Source organism: Ochotona curzoniae, unplaced genomic scaffold (genome assembly GCF_017591425.1).
Source record: "Ochotona curzoniae isolate NIBS_2020 unplaced genomic scaffold, NIBS_Ocur_1.0 scaffold_4701, whole genome shotgun sequence".
Classification (NCBI taxonomy): domain Eukaryota; kingdom Metazoa; phylum Chordata; class Mammalia; order Lagomorpha; family Ochotonidae; genus Ochotona; species Ochotona curzoniae.
Window position 1 is genome coordinate 13,368,477 of NW_024467122.1, and position 19,615 is coordinate 13,388,091.

Genomic DNA, 19,615 nt, shown 5'->3' on the forward strand with positions numbered 1-19,615 from the left:
GCAAGGGGCCCAGCGTTGATAGCCCAGTGGCTAATGTCCTCGCCTTGCACACACAAGGATCACATATGAACACCAGTTCTAATCCCGGCAGCCCCACTTCCCATTCAGCTCCTTGCTTGTGGCCTGGGATAGCAGTCAAGGGCAGCCCAAAACCTTGGGAACCTACACTGGCGTGGGAGACCCGGAAGATGTTCCTGGCTCCTGGCTTCGGATCAGCTCAGGTCCAGCCATTGCTGTGGCTTGGAGTATGAATCAACAGACGGAAGATCTTCCTCTTTGTCTCTCCTCCTCTCTGTATATCTGACTTTCCAATAAAAATAAATAAATCTTTTAAAAAGTGATATAGCAAGTAAAGGCATGTTCGTCATAAAACAACTTCAGGGGGATACTAACAGACCCATTTTTGTAGCTCACTAAATTGAAGCTCTGAGGTTCAACCAGTCTACCAAAGAAAACACAATATCAAAGCTGACAGAGACGAAATTTGGGGAAAGTTCAATTCAAAACTTGCCCTTTGTTCTACAACACTACAACATACACCAAAATCTGCAGTAAGGCAGCCTGGGGGAGGCAGCAACACTTCAACATCAAACACGACTGGGCAAACAGACTCTTAAGATATTCACTAAGATGACACTGCACAGGCTGGTGCTGCAGTGAAATGGGTTATGCCCCGTGATGCCAGCACCCACTATAAGTGCTGGTTCAAGTTCAATGCAGCTCCCTACTAAAGCATCCGGGAAAGCACCAACAGATGGTCCAAGAACTTGGCTTCTGACTCACACGGGAGCTGAAGTTGCAGACTCCTGGCTTCAGCCTGGCCCAGTTCTGGCCATAACAAGCATTTAGGGAATAAACCAATGAGTGAAGTCTCAGGCTTTCTCTCCCCGTGTCTCCCCTGTCTGTGACTCTGCTTTTTAAATAAAATCTTGTTTAAGATTTTCTTAAAAAACACTTCATAATCACAGACACATAATACAATCCAAAAAATGCATACATGGCATTTTAATTATAGAAGATATTATTTTTTCATATCTTCAAAATGTCTAAAATGCAATCTGTGCCAGTATTTGCATTTGACTAAACTTATATGGCTTTTTATCAGTCCTGAATAAACACACTAACCACCTGCTGAACACAGGACAACATGCCAATTCCAAAAAAAAAAATCAGAACTGGAAAAGCCAGCCAAAAACATAAAGTATATCTACTTGAAGACATCAAAGAGGCACCACAAAAGTGAGAAAGAGCTAGCCCCAGAGAAGAAACTTCAGAAAAACTAAGCATGGCTGAAAACAAGAGCTGAGCAGAGCTTCTGGAAGAACTCCAGGACTGAGACACGGGCTGAGTTCAAGGTCCAGGGTCCAGTAAAAGCTGGAAGCCTGATAAACACTCCAAGCCGGAACTCCAATGCAGGAGAAGTGCAGAAGGATAAAGCAGACCAGGCTTCACAGGGAACTGTCTAAATTCCCAACAGAACCACACAGACCTGAAACTGCCAGTACTTACAATCCAAAACACCCTATCTGGAAGAGGGTATCCTCCAGAGCCTCAAATTATTACCATAAAAACTCATGTATGTGAGCTAGGTGTCTAAAACTCCAACAAAAATACTAACAGAAAAAAAAAAAAAAACCAAGACCATATGATTGAAAAAGAAGACAGAGACAAAAAGCAGATGCTGAAAATAGCAACACTGCACAGATGCAGACTTTGGGAAACAAAAGCCTGCCACGTGAAATGAGGTACTACCCTCCATTTGGCAGATGCCAGCCTTGGCACTGAGGATAAGGGACCGGAGAAGTAGGACCAGGAGACACATAAACCAACAGGATGTAGCACTCGTGTGCTACTGTATGACTACAGGTGCAGCAACAGGATGAGGTCCTCACCCATTACCACAGGTAACTCATGTTACTACCTATGGACCAACAATAGGCAGTACTCTTGTTACCACAGCTAGAATGGCTGTTACATTTTTCAAGGTTAAAAAATAACTATATGGGGCCCAGCATGGTAGCCAAGTCTCTAAATCTTCACCTTGCATCCCCGGATCCCAGCTGCTCCACTTTCCACCCAGCTCCCTGCCTGTGGCCTGGAAAACAAGTGGAGGATGGTCCCAGGCCTCGGGACCCTGCACACATGTGAGAGGTCCAGAAGAAGCTCCAGGCTCCTGGCTTCACACTGGCTCAGCTCTGGCCGCTGTGGCCACTTGGGGAGTGAACCAGTAGATGAAGATCTTTCTCTCTGTATCTTCTTCTGTGTCTCTGCCTTTCCAATAATAATAATAATAAGCAGAAGTAGTAGTAGTAGCAGTAGTAAATCTTTAAGAAGAAACCATATCACAAACTGCAAAGGAGGAAAGAAAATGGGGGAGTTAAAACACGAATCCCCTTACTGTTCACCCCAAGGAGACAGCACCCACTCTCCCACACCTCCAGGCTGAGTCACTGGCTTCTAGACAGTCTAGAAGCCACAATCCAGCCCTGTTGTGGGACATCACAGCCAAGACTGGGAGTCTAAGGGCAGCCCACAGACCCACCAGAGTGTCGACTGAGAGGGAAGACAAGCTGAGCAATCCAGTAACTGTGCCAGGTGTGTAAACACATTTTTAAGTGATTATTTGCATTTTTTATAAAACATTTTTTAATTTTTTCTTGACAATCTTTACGCAGTTAATGTAAACACATTTTTTAAAGTAACCATGTGTGGTATGTTTAAGTGATTAAAATGTCACACTGTTATCATTCCTCATTATTCAAAATCCATAGATTTTCAAGTCCCTTATATAAAATGACATAACATCTGCACATAACCTATGCACAGCTTCCTAAATACTGTAAATCATTTCTAGGTGATCTGTATCACCTTACAAGCTATAAATGCTGTATAAACAGTTATGATATTTTACTGGTTGCAAAACACACATATCTATGGAAAGAAGCATTCACACATGTTCAGAATACACAGTTTTTCTTTCCAAATAGTTTAGATCTTTAGTTTGTCGAATTTGGACAGGGAACCTGGGGTGAAAGAGAACAAACCTAATCAGCAATTTTAACAAATGGAAACTCCTAAAAAGTACCTAAACAGCAGCTAACCTGTCAGGAAACGACAAACCAATCAGGATGGGAGGCAGAACTTGCCACACCAACATGGGCGCACAGTGGCGGGAGCCATCCTACTGGTCTCTCCAACGCCACCTCACAGCATTGCACACATTGGGATGCCACACACTGCCTGGAAAAATCAGAATGGGGACCACCGAGGGCTTGTTTGAGGTGAAATGATTTCTAAGGGTTTCCATGGGCCAGGCCATTGCACCCACAGGTAATCAAGGGAGCTGGAGCAAAAAGTGAATCAGGGGCCCGGCATGGTGGCGCAAGTGGTTAAGGTCCTCACTTTGCACGCCCGGGATCCCATATGGGCGCCGGTTCTAATCCGGCAGCCCCGCTTCCCATCCAGCTCCCTGCCTGTGGCCCAGGAAAGCAGTCGAGGATGGCCCAAAGCTTTGGGACCCTGCACCCGCGTGGGAGACCCGGAAGAGTCTCCTGGCTTTGGATCGGCATAGCATCTGCCGTTGGGGAGTGAATCTGCCGTTGGGGAGTGAATCATCAAATGGAAGATCTTCCTCTCTGCCTCTCCTCTCTGTATATCCGCCTTTCCAATAAAAAAATAATAAAATAAATCTTTAAAAAAAAAAAGTGAATCAGAGGGGGGAATCTGGAGGGCTTCCCTAGGCCAGGCCAATGCACCCATCAACACACTCAGGGGGCAGATTAGGGGACCTGATGGTTCCGCCTATTGATTCTTTGGGATCTCCCCCACTAGGCTACAACACCTCACAAAGAGTAAGAGAGCTAGGGTTAAGGGCAGGCTGGACCAGGTTAGGCTACAGAACCAGTCAGCAAGAGCCAGGACTAGGGATGAACCAAGCCAGGCTAAGCTATAGTCTCTGCTACTGCACATGATTCCAGGGCTGTGTGCAGTCCTTACCAGACTGAGCTACAGCACCTGCCAATATGTATAAGAGCTAGAGCTGAGGGAGAGCCTGATACAGGTTCCTTGGGGTCACCCTGACTAGGCAGGTTCAGGGCTGGGAGCAGTGCTAGTGTGGACAAGAGCCAGTGCCATTGGCAGACCAGGTAGGGGTTCTTCAGGGGTCACCCCAATTAGGCTACAGTACCCACTAGCACATATGAGAGCCAGAGCTGGGGATCGACTTGGTAGGGGTTCTTCAGGGTTGTCCTCACTGCAATGCAGCACACACCAGCAGGTGGAGAACCAGGGTTGGAGGAGGGAGTAGGGGGGTTCTTACAGGTTTCCTTGGGTAGACTCCAGCATCCCCCAACCCATTCACACAAGAGTCAGAGCTGAGGGCCATACTGGCAAGGCAGCTGTACCCACCAATACGCACATGGACTGGTGCAGCAGGTGGGCTGATTCTAGCCACTACACCCAAGAGGGGGCATCATGCTCTGGACACCCCAGGGTTTTGTACACCTGCTCAGAAGTGTACCCATCCTTATTCATGATGTTTACAGACTACCACTTTTGTCTTTCCCTAATAGCACCCTCTCCAGGGCAAACGCCATTTCCTATGCATCTTATAGTTCAATCACACTCCACCTGGACCATGGCAAAGTACTGTTCTTTAGTCACAAGTAAGATGAGAAGCAGTACCAGACCTTGCAGAACTTAATGATACACAGAAAACAACACGCAGCATCAGCCCAGCCCACACCACGCATCACTCCTGACCGTGGGCACTTTGGGGCAGGATGTGTTTTTCCTCCTCCTCTCCCTGGTGCTTCACAGTTGGACAAATAAACTACTACGTTTAAATGATACTACACAAAAAGTTCTTTTTAACCCTCATGTAGTCCTGACACAACTGTGGTGCTCAAATAGCTGTAATCACGAGATGACAAGCGGGACAACCACAATTAGCAATGCGACACAAAAATCTATTTACTCCCAGTTGAAGAACTACAAACAAGGAACATGCATTGACATGCATGGAAACCAATCAGATAACAGATGGAAGTTTTCTAGGAAAGGCTGAATTTATAGAAAAGTTAAAGGACTACCAGTTACTTTACTATAAACCTCCCAAAGGTCTCAGTATTTTCCAGTATTTTATAGTATATGATGGTAAATCCTATGCTATTCTAATTATGATAGCAATGAAATTTACACAAAACCATATACTGCTTTTCCTTTCATTCCTATTCAATTTATGGATCAAAGTAAAATCGGTACAAAAAATAGCCTTGATTAAAAAAAATAAGCATGACTGGGGCCCGGCATGGTGGCACAGTGGTTAAGGTCCCCGCCTTGCACGCCTGGGATCCCATATGGGTGCCAGTTCTATTCCGGCAGCCCCGCTTCCCTTCCAGCTCCCTGCCTGTGGCTGGGAAAGCAGTCGAGGATGGCCCAAAGCTTTGGGACCCTGCACCCACATGGGAGACCTGGAGGAGCTCCTGGCTCCTGGCTTCGGATCGGCATAGCATTGGCCGTTGCGCTCACTTGGGGAGTGAATCATCGGACGGAAGATCTTCCTCTCTGTCTCTTCCCTCTGTATATCCGCCTTTCCAATGAAAATAAAATAAATCTTTAAAATATATATATATTAAAAAAAAAAGCATTCCTGAAAAAAAGTATAAGGATGCATAACGTGTTGGGATGTACTTTTACTCAGATTAAAACACCGAAGTTTTCATTTGCAGTTGTTTTTTTTTTAAATAACAGCACAGAGACATTTAACTTTACTGCATAATGCTTCGACAAAGTGCCACCTACAGATTTACCATAATGTATTTTTTATCATGGAATCCTCTTGTAAATATTTATTTCTTTAAAGGGCAGTTACAGAGAAAGGAGCGACAGAGCAAGATTTCCCATCCACAGCAACTGGGGCTGAACCAGGCAGAAGCTGGGAGCCTGGAGCTCCCTCTGGGTCTTCCCCACGGCTGGCAGGGGCCCAAGCACTTGGGCAATCTTTTCCTGCTTTTCCAGGTGCACTGGCAAGGAATGCACCTGGAACAGCCAGGACTCGAATGAGATGACAGCCTCGCAGGCCACGGCTTTACCTACTGTGCCACAGTCCTGGTCCCTTATCTAAGAATTTTATAAATAAAAACGCTTCCACTAAGGAAACTATACTTAGATACGAGAGACAGAAATACCTTTTAGAAACTACTCCTGTGGAGCAGGCACCACTACCTAGTAGGTAAAGCTACTGCCTGCAAAGCCATCATTCCATATGGTCCCAGCTTCTCCACTTCCAACCCAGCTCCCAGCTCACAACCTGGGAAAAGCAGCAGAAGACAGCCCACATGGGAGACCTGAAAGAAGCTTCTGGATCCCAGCTTCCGCCTGGCCCAGCATTTGGGGAGTGAATCAGTTGATGGAAAATCTACCCCCCACGCCTCTCTGTAACCCTCTTTAAAATAAATAACTAAGCATCAGTTAAGTTACCTATAATTACAGAATTAACTCTACAAGTTACTTGTCAACTGAATTATCAGAAAACTTGAGAATTTACCAAAACATGCATGTTTATGCTTTTTAATCTGATATTTCTAAGCATAAAATAACAACATTTACATTCAATAAGTTCATTTTAAATTTATAAATAGGGAAGGAACAGTATAGGACACAGCACCTGTAACACCAGCATCCCATACGGATGCCGGTTCAAGCTCTGGTCACTACACTTTCGACTCAGCTGCTGGGTAACTGCCTGGGAAAACAGCACAGTGCCCTGCACCCATGTAGAAGACCACCCACGCCTGGCTGAAGCGGCCCCCTGCAGAGTGAATCAATGAATCCAAGCCCTCTCTCTGTAATCTTTCTGCCTTTCAAATAAATAAATAAAAACCTTTAAGGAGTAAGAGAAGAAACAAATAAGTAATCCTGACTTTACTGATATTCAACAACTTTGATGAACCTGGAAGGCAGCACACTGGGGGAACAAAGCCCATCTCAAAAGGTCACAAACAACATGACAATCTGGAGAGAAGCAGAGACCTGTTTATCAGTTGCCACAGGTCAGAGATGGTGGCAAATGACAGTGAGTCACTAACAGAGGCAGGAGAAATTCAGTGATGAAACAGTTCTGTACCTGACTGTGGTGATGGTCACAGGGTTGGACACACGGGACAGAATGACACAGATTGTTCTATTTCCCAGTTTTGCTATTGTTCTACAGTTACAAAAGTAACCACTGGGAGCGTCTGGGAAAGGGTACACAGTGACCTCTGCACTTTCTCTGCGACTTCCTGTGAGCCTATTAAATTAAAAGTTTAAAAAAAATTGCTTCATGGGTATCTAATTTCATGTGCTACTTCAAAGGACCCAAAATAGAAACTGTAGGAAATGCATCTGAGTGCAGCTTATGCAAGAAAAGACCAACTCCCACACTGGACACACAGGCAAAGGCACAGAACGAGTCCTAGGGCAGGATAACAAGTAAATCCACACGTCTTAAGAATCAAATGTTTTGAAGATACCATGCTCTATTTTTGATAGCTTTTTTGCTTTACTGATTTTTTTTTTTGGTTCGCTGAAAAACAGACAATCATGTCAGGCAGTGGGACTCATACTGCACAAACACAATAGTGATGTACGTAACGCCTCTTTGCTCTGTATTTTATTGTCTCTTCAAGACAACGGTGAGCAAAACAGAAAACTATGTCAAGAAATGACAGTGTAATGTATATGCAAGCCAGAGGGATGCCCAGCATGTAACAGGAAATCCACTGGAGCTTCTATTCAATAGGTCTTTTACAAAAATTGAGGCTCAGTATTCTTTGTAACACACAGGCCTAAAAATCTTCACACCCACTTCACACACACAACTTTTCCTTCTGAAGTTACTGAAAATGCCAAGGGCACCTCAAACAAACATAATCGTAGAAAACACGTTTGCTAAATCCTATGGCAAAGAAATACCTTTCAACATGTATACAGCTTTCACACACAGTATTCATTAACCAGGTGTCAATTCTGTTTGCAATACAAATGCTCTAAGGAAGATGCCAAACGCATCTCTCTCAAAACAGGTGGGACAACTGTGCTGGACTAGACAGGGTAAGGCCAAACAACCAAGGCTTGCTGATCTGCAAGGAGAACCAGAAAGAGCGAAACCAATTCCTTAGGGAGTTAGATAACAACCTTCCTTCCTCCCAACTGACAAAAAGCTTGAAGAAACTGTAGGATGTCAAGGTCAGACACTCTGCTCACACTCCTTAAAGAGCTGCCACACCCACAACACAACACATTTTTTCCTCTGATGCACCATCCAAAACCTTATCTTTTCACTTCTTCCTGGAAGTTTGGGACACTTTTGAGTAATCGTTAAAATGCCTAAGGGTCAATTTCTTTGCACTGCAGAGTAAATCAGAAATAAAACAGCAAGCTCTAAGACGCAAATAATGCTTCATTCCATGTGTTTCTGCCCAATTCATTATAGGGATTCAAGTCAGCTTTTAACTGGCTTTAGATTAAGACACTAAAACTCACGCTTAGCATTTATCCAATAATGATTACATGGGGGAGAGGGGAGGACTCTGTTAAGCAAAAGTCTCAAAACACATAAAACACTAAATAAAAACAACTATTCAAACTGCTATACCTGAGCCTCTAGAATTCAGAAACAAGAAATTATTCATCTCTAAACTCTCTCATCCATTAAAAAAACACAAACAAAAAGATAAATAGCTGAATAAAATGTTACACTATAATTACTACACCAATTCTTGACCCTACTCCTCGAGCTCTAACCAATCAAAACAATCCATCACCCACAACATGGTTCCTTATGCCTTAAACAATCGGATCTTCTGGCACTCACTTCATTTTTAAAAGGGGGGAGGGGCCGCAGTGAGGTGGCATTATGGCACAGAGGTTAAGCCACCCACTGGGATGCCAGACTGGGATGCCCTTGTCCCTGGCTCCCTGGCAGTTGTGGCTCCTCCCATTGGGGGAGCAGCCGAGGACAGCTCCCACCATCGCCATCCCCGTTAGCCCAGAGTTTAAGTGCCAGGCTTTGGCAGACGTTTGGAAATGGACCAGCACAGGGAAGGTTTCTCTTTCTCTCTGCTGTTTGGCATTTCAAGCGGATGAAAATAAATTGTTTTTAAAATAGTAAGGAGCAGAACTGCTTAGAGACTACATGACTCTTCAACATTCTATGTAAGACAGTATTGCAAAAGGCAGAGAACTTCAGAAACGCTGAAAAACAGTTAACCTCATGGAGGAAGAAACATACATATACACACTACAAACATTTAACATGCTTCTATTTGCTGATGTTCCAGAAACTTTTTTTTCAGGTTTACTTATTTTTGCTTGAGGCAGAGTTATGGAGAGAAGGAAAGATCTCCCATTCTTGAGTTCAAACCACCCCCTTCAAATAGTCATAACGACCAGAGTTGGGCTGGTCCAAAGCTGGGAGCCAGGAGCTTCTTCTGGGTCTCCCATAGCAGAGAGGTGCATCAGAAGTGGAGCAGCAGCCAGGATTTGAACCCTCCAAAAGAAGTTTTTCCAAATGATAAGCAAACAGAACTAGCTTGGTGTCAAAGAATCAGCCATGACAGGGCTGGCACTGTACAGCAGCAATGTCGGCATCCTATGTGGGCAAAGGTTGAAGCAGCAGCTGCTTCGCTTCCAATCCAGCTCCCTGAGAAGGCAGCAAACGACCCAGGTGCTTGGTCCCCTGTCACCTATGGGAGAGATCCAGATGGAATCCCAGAGCTTCTGGCTTCATCCAGGACCAGCATGGACTTACTACTTAGGCAATAAATCAGCAGATGGAAGGTTATGTCTTTATCTAACTCAGCCTTTCAAAAATATTCTTTTTCAAATATCATGCATAGTGCCCGGCATGCTAGCGTAGCAGTTAAAGTCTTCACATTATACACACCAGGATCCCATATGGGCGCAGGTTCTAATCACGGTGGCTCCACTTCCCATCCAGCTCCCTGCTTACGGCCTGGGAAAGCACTCAAAGTCGGCCCAAAGCTTTAGGAACCTGCACCCACGTGGGAGACCCGGAAGAGCTCCTGGATCCTGGCTTCAGCTCGTCACAGCACCAACTATTGCGCTCACTTGGGGAGTGAATCATCGGGTGGAAGATCTTCCTCTCTGTCTCTCCTCTCTGTATATCCGCCTTTCCAATAAAAATAAATAAAATTTTTTAAAAAATCATGCACAGAAATATTACAATTATTGTGGCTATTTCCTGACAAGCTTGCAATTACCGTATTAAATCAAAACACTCAACTCTAAGGCCAACAATCCGTTTCCTCATGTTCCTAATGTGAAAATCTGGGCACTTTTTTTTTCTGGTTTTGGTTGGTTTCTTTGTTTTTAAGATTTATTTATTTATATTGGAAAGGCAGAATCACAGAGAGAAGCAGAGCCAGAGAAAGATCTTGCATCCACTCCCTAAATGGCCACAACAGCTAGAGCTGATATAATCTGAAGCCAAGAGTCTTTCTCCAGGTCTCCCACATGGGTTCAGGGTCCCAAGGCTTTGGGTCATCCTCTGTTGCTTTCCCAGGACACAGCAGGTAGCTGGATGGGAAATGTAGCAGCCGGGATACAAACTGACTCCCATACGGGATGCTGACACCTGCAGGTGGTGGGTTAGCCTGTTGAGCTATCACGCTGGTCCCAGAGCACTCTTCTAAATAAGATCTGCTGTAAGTAAAGAACAAAACAGTTCAAACGAATGAACTCTTGTCTCTCCAGAAACACAAACACAAGATCCCTAAAATGAGTGAGATTTGGCACAGAAGATTAAGCCCCTGCTTGGATCACCAACAGCCCATATCAAAGCACCTGGTTCAAACAGTAGCCAAACATACACTTCAAATCCAGCTTCCTACTTAAGTGCTTGGGAAGGAGCGGAAGACAGTTCAAGCATTTAGGTTTCTGCCACACCCACGGGAGAACCAGAAGGAATTCTGGGCTCCTTGCTTCGGCCTAACCTAGTCCTGGCTGTGGCTGGCATTTAGAGAATGAAACAGAACTCAGCAGATTTCACTCTGCCTTTCAAAGATATAAATCGGTCTTTTTTCAAAAAGCAGTGAATGGGAGCCAGCACTGTGGTGTAATGCGCTTCCAGCTCCCATACAGTCCTGGCTGCTCCACTTCCAACCCAGCTCCCTGCTTAAGTGTTGGAAAAGCAGCAGAAAATGACACGGAGGTGCTGGCCTCTGCCCCCCGGCTCTGGTGCTCCAACCAGCCCAGCTCCAGCTGTTGCAGCCATTCAGGGAGCGAACCAGCCAATGAACTAACTTTCTCACTTTCTCTCACCCTGTCTTTCATGTAAGTAAACAATACTTTTAATGGGTGAGCTTCTGTAGGCCACAATAAATTACCACTTTCACTTCTCCAACTGTTCCTCCTAGTTAACTGAGCACCCCCAAAACTCCCAGTGACAACAGTCTCCAAGATCACAATCAACAGGACACAGGTTTCTCAAGAGCACACTAATAAAAGACGAAAATGTTGCATAGCCAGATCTCAAGTTTCCTGCACCTATAAGTCACCGCTACGATGTAGCCACCGGCAATCTACAAGAACAGCCACAAAAACTGTTACATTTTAGCCATCTGACATAAGCCTGCTTCTCTAACCTGGACAAATACAAGTGACACCCGCTTAGATACCTTTAAGGGAAAGAAATTAAAAGAAAAAAAAAATGCCTTAACGACCAGCGTAAATACAGAGGCAGCAACCAAGTACACCAGGAGAAAGGCATGTCAAACCCCACCTGTATATCTGTTTTCAACCATTTGGAGTCAAGTCGAGCCTGGGCAGCCAAACAGAAAGACTCGGAGGGCATCTTTGCTGCTGCGTGCTCCCAGCTGTCAGACCTGCAAGTGGAACAGAAATGTTGAAGACCTACGGGCTTTCCCAACGCTTACAAGGACCGTCCCCCGAGGACTGATGCGGCAAGAAGAGAAAGGGGAGAGTAATGGGGAGGTGGAGCAGCAGGAGGAAGGCAAACCCACAGCCCAGACAGGTAGGATCCGCCCCGTTCCGCTTCTACAAAGGAGAGAGACCTTGAGAACTGAGGGTCTCCGGGGACCAAAATCACAATGTCATCGCCCTTCCCTTAAATCTAAAAGGTATTCTTACACAAACACACACACACATACACACGCGACGGAAAGCCCCCCTCGCCTCAACGACCAATGTTGACACCAGCATGCACCTGCCTCTTCGCCCCAGACCGGTGCGTGGTGCACGAAACAAATTCACCCAAAGTCAAGCCTGCAGCAAAAAATCCTCCACGATCATCCCTCCGAAACGGAGAGGCAGGCAGGCAGCGGGCCGCCCCGGCAGGCCGGGCTCCGGCCGCTGCGCCAACGCCCCTCGGCCCCGGCGCCCGGCGCCCGCCCCGCGCCCGCACCGCCCCCGGCCGCCCTCGCGCCCCGGGCTCCCGCACCTGACGCACGGCCGCCGGCCGCGCCTCGCCCCTCGGCGCGCGGACACTGCCTGCCGCCGCCGCGAGCCCCGGCGATCCCGGCGCCTCCCGCGGCCCGAGGGCGGGGCCGACGCCCCTGGCGCGCAGCCAATCACAGCGAGGCTGTTCGACGGGCCCGGCCAATGGGAAAGCGGGGCCCGCGGCCGCCCCTCCCGGCGCTCCGGCTGGCTTCAGCCGCGCGGCTCTTCCTCTTCGGGGCTTGGCCGCTGCGGCCAGAGCCAACCGCAGGCGCCAGGGGGCGGGATTTCCGCCGCACGCACGCGCGCACGCACGCACGCAGTAGGGGCCCGAGATGTCGCCGGCTGCTTGAGCCATGTTGGGTCTGGCGTTAGGACTGTCACGTAGATACATGCTTCTGTGGGTCGGTCGACGAGGTTAGCAGCTGCAGGTGAGGCCTGACAGAACTCACTACTGTCTGTCCCACGGAATGCAGTGGAAATCTTGGACAGAGTGCAAGGCCGTAGCTGTGGGAGGACTCCGAAAAGGCAATGGAAACAGACAGGGAAGAAAATCAGACCTCGTTGTGGCCCTGAAACAATAGCGACCGAGATACAAAGTAGACATTTGAAAGTTGAAACCATACCGAGCATGTTTCCGGCCATCATGGAATTTAACTGCAGATCAAGGAAAAGCAGCAGGACACTTTCTGCACTCGTGGAAGTTAGCACACTTGTACATAACCCAGGAATTGACTAAACAATCTGTAAATTAAAGAAAAGAGAATGTATTCTAATTGCATAAAGATTAAGTACAACACATGAAAGATTGTGGATGCAACTAAAGCCATAGTGGAGTAAGGTATTTTGTATTAATTGCTTATAGTAGGAAAGGGGATATTGAAAACATTTGTAAGCCCCAGCGCGATAGGCTAGTGGCTCAAGTCCTTGCCTTGCACGCACTGGGATCCCATATGAGCGCTAGTTCGTAACAGTCCCACTTCCCATCCAGCTCCCTGCTTGTGGTCTGGGAAAGCAGTGAGGCACAGCCCAAAGCCTTGGGATCCTGCACCCACATGGGAGACCCAGAAAAAGCTCCTGTCTCCTGGCTTTGGATTGGCTCAGCTCTGGCCATTGTGACCACTTGAGGAATGAATCAGCGGATGGGAGATCTTCCTCTCTGTCTCCGCTCCTCTCTGTATATCTGACTTTCCGATAAAAATAAATTTTTAAAAAAAATCTAAGCTTCCATTTTAACATAGTAGGAGAAAAGTTAAGATACAAGCAAAGGAAAAAGGAAGCTAAATAAGGTGAAAAGTAGATAACATCAAGGAAACTAAGATTGTTCCTTTGATTTTTAAAAAACTGGTAAATCTCCAGCAAGACTGACAAGAAAAGGCATGACTGTAAGGTTGGAGCTCATGTTCAGACCAGAAATCCACACAAAATGAAATTCAGCTTAAAACAAGCTTCATTGCGAGTGCTCCCCAGTGCGATTCACTCCTCCAGTACAGACAGCAGGCCAGCAAAGTCATACCCAGGGGACGTGAGGGGTTGTTCTATCAGGGGCTGTATAGGTGGGGGTTGGAGGACAACGGAATATGCCATCTAGGTGATATGGGCTCCCTTGGACCTTGGTGGATCCGTAGGTCACTCCTGGCCAAGGATGAAGTTTCCTTCTCCTGGTGCAACCTTCTCAGCCCCGCTTCTCAGCCTCGTCCTAGGCTGCCTCTCACCCAACCCCGCTGGGCCTTACAATAACATCACAAATGCAAAAAAGTAGCAGCAGTACAGGTGTTTGGAACCCCCAGCCACATAGCTGTGCAAGGCCAGGCTTCCTGCTGGGGATTCTGAGCTTATGGTTGGCAACAAACTCTGGAGTCTTAGGGGTATTGAATTACTAACTAGGGACATCCATGGATAAGGGCACTGTGTGTGTATGTCAGGAATGAGTCCTGAGGGACACCCAATAACAGGAACATTGCACTTGCAGGTAAAGAAGGGGACTGAGACCTGGAAGTCTGGAGGGGAGAGACCGGAAGATCTTCATGGGTCAAACTGATGCACCAGCCCACATGGGAGTCCTGAATTGGTCTTGTTAGCATGAAACATGGCTGACCACCACACATGCCAGCGCACATGCAAGCTTCAGCTGGGTGCCTGTCCGGCAGGGCTGGATCCCAGTTCCTGACAGTGAGTCTTGGATCAGGGGATGGGTCACATTAGACTGGGCCATGACACCAACCAGCACACAAGAGAACCTTTCCCCTGGGCAAGCCTATAAGGGGGCTGGAGGAACACCCATGCTAGGCCACTGCGTCCACTGATAAGCGTGAGTGCTGGGAGTTGGGGCTGACCAGGCTGGGTAAAGCTACAAACTCCCTGGCCTGCATGTGAGCTTGGTAGGGGGAGAGCCAGGCTGGTACACGCATGAGCAAAGTGTAGGTCTTATACCTCATACCATGGATGGCAGAAAGGAAGGTTGGAATCAGTTCACGTGGGCATGCAATCTTCTCAACTATGTAAACATCATCAAAAATAAAGTTTTAGGGTACAAATCAAGATGAAAACATCAGTAGGATTTTAGTACACAAATAACAAACTTGCTGAGAAATTGTAAGACCAGTTCTACTCACAACAACTATAAAAAATAACCTGAAATAAGTTTAACCAAGTATGTAAAAGACCTCTACACCAAAAATTACCCCAAAAATTGAGAGAAATTAAAGATAAACAGAATGCTTTCTCCAATGTTTGTGCATTGGAAGAAATAATTCTTTAAAATTTATTTGAAAGGCAGAGCCACAGAGAGAGGGACAAAGGGGGGGAAGAAATGATCCATTTGTTAGCTCACTCCCACAGGGCAGCAATGGCAGTGCTACATCAGGATCAAGCACGAACCAAACCGTCCACTTAGACCATCCATGTGGATAACAAGGGCCCGTGAGCTCAGTCTTCTGCTTTCCTAGGCATGCTGCTAACAACCTAGATCAGACGTAGAACAGTTAGAACTTGACTCAGCACTCATATGAGATGCCAGTATCAAAGGCAGCAGCTTAACCTGCAGCCTTTTAACCTTCTGTGCTAAAACACTGGCCCCAAGCATTAAAATTATTAAAATTCCCAATTTACCCAAAGTGTTTTACAGATTCATTTCAGTCTTCATTAAGATAGCAATGACATTCTTCATAGAACTAGAAAAAACTGATTCCAAGATTCAAATGGAAGGGCCCAGCACGATCAATGATGGCTCAATGGCTAAAATTTCACCTTGTAAGCACTAAGATCCCATACGAGCACCAGTTCATGTCCTGGCTGCTGCACTTCCCTTCCAGCTCCCTGCTTGTGGCCTAGAAAAGCAGTGGAGGATGGCCCAACTCCCTGGGACCCTGCACCAGTGTGGGAGGCCCAGAAGAAGCTCCTGGCTTCTGGCTTCTGGGTTTGGATCAGCTCAGCTCCAGCTCTTGCAGACACTTAGGGGAATGAAGCAACAGATGGAAGATCTTTTCCATTTCTTTCTCTCTTGTCCCTCATTCTCTCTGATCAAACCTTTTGGTAAAAATAAATACATCTTTTAAAAATTTATAGGGAAATATGAACGATCCCAAATGGTCAAAATAATCTTGAAGAAAAGGAACAAAATTGGGGACATCACAACATACAATCTTAAGACATTGTGTCGCGGGGCTGAAAACAGAACCAACCCAGCAATTGCAGCTACCAGCGGACCGGCTAATGGACTGTGCTGGGCCCTGTGCTTGCTGGTGCATACAAGTATCTGGCCTGGGAACACCTCAGACGAAGTTTCTTTGGTGATCTCCCCAATTGAAATGCCAGACTCAGAACCCAAACCATGAAGAGACAGAAGATGGAACAAGTTAATCAACCACCTCAGCAACAAAATACCGGGCAAATAGTGACGCTATGATGGACAATGTCAATTAATGGATTTTTCAACAACCTCACCGTGTTTGGAGAGGCAAGATTGGCAGCAACTTCAAAACTGGCGACCTATTGAAACCACTTCAACGAGCATCTCGGAGCATGCCCCACATGCGGGACTTGGGGTGGGTGGGAAACCAGGTGGGACTTCTCCCTCAACATCCCCCTCTACCTCAAATATATGAAGGAAACAATATGGAAATAATAGTCTTACCCACTTTCCTGTAGCCCTTGACCCTTTTTGCCCAAATTAACTACGTAAAGATTGACAAAAAAAAAAAAAAAGACATTGTGTCAGGTCCGTGCTGCACCTGTTACAACCGTGACAGCATAGAAACTGCTATACACATGCACACATGGAACAGAACAGGGATTCCAAAAAAGAATCTGCACGTCTATAGTAAATTGCTTCTTGAGAAAATCACCAGAACTATACACAGGAGAAAGGACACTCTCCTTGATGAACAATGCGAGGAAGATTGAAAGTTCACCCCTAACTCAACTGCATTCAGTCAACACACGGCTCAAAGATCTCAACCTAAGACTGGAAACTAGAAAGTTATTACGAGACATTTCCAGACAGTGGCACTGGAACCCTTGCATTGAATAAAAATCCAAAAGCATAGACTGCAAAAGCAAAAGTGGGTAGGAGAGATTAGGAAGCTTCCGCCCCAGAAAAAAAAAAAAAAAGAGTGCAGAGACAGCCCAGCCTACAAAATGGGTCAAAAGTGTGAGGTTGATATTTACACAACTGACAAAGGATCAATATCCACTATCTAGAAGGAACTTAAAACCCTCAACAGCAACAGAAACACACAAACGGCTAAGAAAAAAAGGATCTGAATGAAGGGGATGGTGTGATGGCTCAACAGACTATTCTGCTTGCAAGCACCAGCATGTCGAATGGGTGCTGGTTTTAGTCCCCAGCCACTCCACTGTTTTTTTTTTTTTAATTTAATAAAGTTTAAAAAATTTTTTACAATGTTTATATAATTGAGAAGGATATATGTTGATGTAGAACACTGATTAGCATGGGAACAGTCGAGGAATGGGGAAAAGTTGATGAGACAGTTGCTTTCATCTTTTTTTTTTTTTTTTCTGTCTGTATCTAGAGGAAGGAGAGAGAAGAGAGCTGCCCCCAGCCGCCAATTGCACCAGTACCCAGGGATGGGGGATTGTCACATGATGTCATCCTAGGAGCCCCAGTGTGGAGCATGTTCTGAGGACAAGGCATAGTGCCTTCAATACTTTTGACATGCCATTGATTTTGTGAAAGGAATTAAGATTGGGTAGTAGGTAGTTAGGATATTCTGGGGCCCCAAGTCATTTTTCCTCAAATATAAAGGGATATTTTTCCCCACCATGTCTTGGATTCACCAGAGCATGTCTCTCCCAAGACAAGTGCATAGCTTATCAGAAACATACTTCCCCAAGAGACAAAGGCGACATTAACATATCAATTCCCCACCTGAAGCATCAGCCCCATTCTGTCTCCAGCCAGTGCCAAGGGGGAGGACTTCACACTGGCCTCTCTGTCATTAGAAAGGGACCAAGGGAATTGGCCAGTGACACCTTTCTGGCCTTTTGTCCCAAGGCCAGGTACCATGGAAACTAGGAATTTTCTTTGTTTATAGAGAAACATCTTTGAGGTAAACCTTTAAAAGATGCTTTCCCCACCATTGGTACGGGTTCTTCTTGTCCTCCTGCCACTATGGCAGAGGAGCCTCTCTTCTCAACTTTTCTAATAAAACTGAACTGTGTCCACATGAAAATTCTTCTTTCCTGTGAGACAAGAATTGAGGTTGCTGCCATATTCGGGGTCAAAAAGCATACAGCAATTTCATTGCTCCGAGGAAGAGGAACTCCTGCCAAGGTCCATTGGCTGACATGGTCCACCCGAGTCTCCCTCACTCAGATACTTGCTGTTAATGCTTGGCCAGGAGATTTGCCCACTTTGCTCTGCCCACCATCTTCTGCTGTGGTACTAGAAGTCCTCAATGATCTGTCATGTCCCCCATGTGCATCTGGGCATGCCGTCCACTGCACAGGCTTCCACAGCCAGGAGGCCCAGTTTCGACACATGTACTCCACAGTCAGTCCACAAATCCTGTGATTTTTTTCCACACACATGGTTGAAGTTTTGAGTCCAGCAGTCTAGCTGGGGTTGTCCCCAAGGAAATCTCACCAGAGGCCACCCCAGCCGTGACTCCTGCGTGTGCCAGCCTGACTCCTGTGTGTGCCAGCCGTGACTTTGTGTGTGCCAGCCTGACTCCTGTGTGTGCCAGCCAAGGCAGGGTCTGGCTCTGTCCATCACCCACATCAGCCTGTACGTACATTGATAGTTACAGTTGCTGGCTCAGTTTTGTCCCAAGCCCCATCTCATTTTCAAACCAATAGATGCTGTGGCCAACCACAACCCTGCCCACCTTACACCCAGCCCTCACACATATCAGCAGGAACTACAGCCTAGTCAGAATGACCCCCAATATCCCCTGCTGGGGTCCGTGCAGTAGATGTGGGGGACATGAGGCGGTGAAGAATGTTCCATTGCAGGCAGGGCCGCAAGGAATTTCCCGCTGTTCCGCAGGGCCCGCCTGGTGGATGTCTCTACAACCACCTGAATGCAACTCCACCTTCTTTTGCATGGACACTGGACCACCCTGCGGAAGAATTCTAATCCATCCTGGCATTTGCTACTGTGAGGTTAACCTTTTGCTCAGCCTGAGCTTGGAGGTCAATGTCTTGCAAATGGGGCCCTTTATCATTCCTATTGTCTTGGCTGTCCCCATTGAACCTTTGCTAATCAAGGGACCTGTATTTAGGCTTTCATTCTTTCCTTGATCTTTAAGTTCTCCTTTTCTTTGTGATACAAGATTGAGTTGTAGGTTAAGAATCCTAGCAGGAACTTCTAGGCAATGTTAGCAGGAACTTCTATTGTTTCTAGGTAAAACTAATGGCAGAATTATCCTTAGAAACACCCACTTGTTCATGACGTAAAAAGTCTGAGCCAGAATTTGACTGATTTTGTATAAATAAAGCGGACAGCTTTCCCGCATGGTCCATTATTGTTGCAGGAATTTTGACTCCGAGTATGGCAGCAACCTCAAATTCTTGTCTCGCAGGAAAGAAGAATTTTCATGCGGACACAGTTTAGTTTTAACGCAAGATTTATTAGGAAAGTTGAGAAGAGAAGACTCCCGTCCTAGTGACGGGAGGGGGCTTTGAGATAGAAAGG

General features: G+C 46.3%; 1 protein-coding gene across 2 annotated transcripts in view; it reads right to left on the reverse strand.

Moving 5' to 3' along the window:
* The window catches only part of HERC2 (HECT and RLD domain containing E3 ubiquitin protein ligase 2), a 188,691-nt gene extending 176,181 nt beyond the window's left edge, over positions 1–12,510 (reverse strand). For both annotated transcript variants that reach the window (XM_040969236.1, XM_040969235.1), the window contains exons 1-2: positions 12,464–12,510; positions 11,786–11,888 (exon numbers count right to left, since the gene is read on the reverse strand). In XM_040969236.1, the coding sequence (XP_040825170.1) occupies positions 11,786–11,857 (72 nt within the window). In that variant the 5' untranslated portion in view covers positions 11,858–11,888; positions 12,464–12,510. The remainder of the gene's footprint in view (positions 1–11,785; positions 11,889–12,463) is intronic.
* Between the last annotated feature and the right edge of the window lie 7,105 nt (positions 12,511–19,615).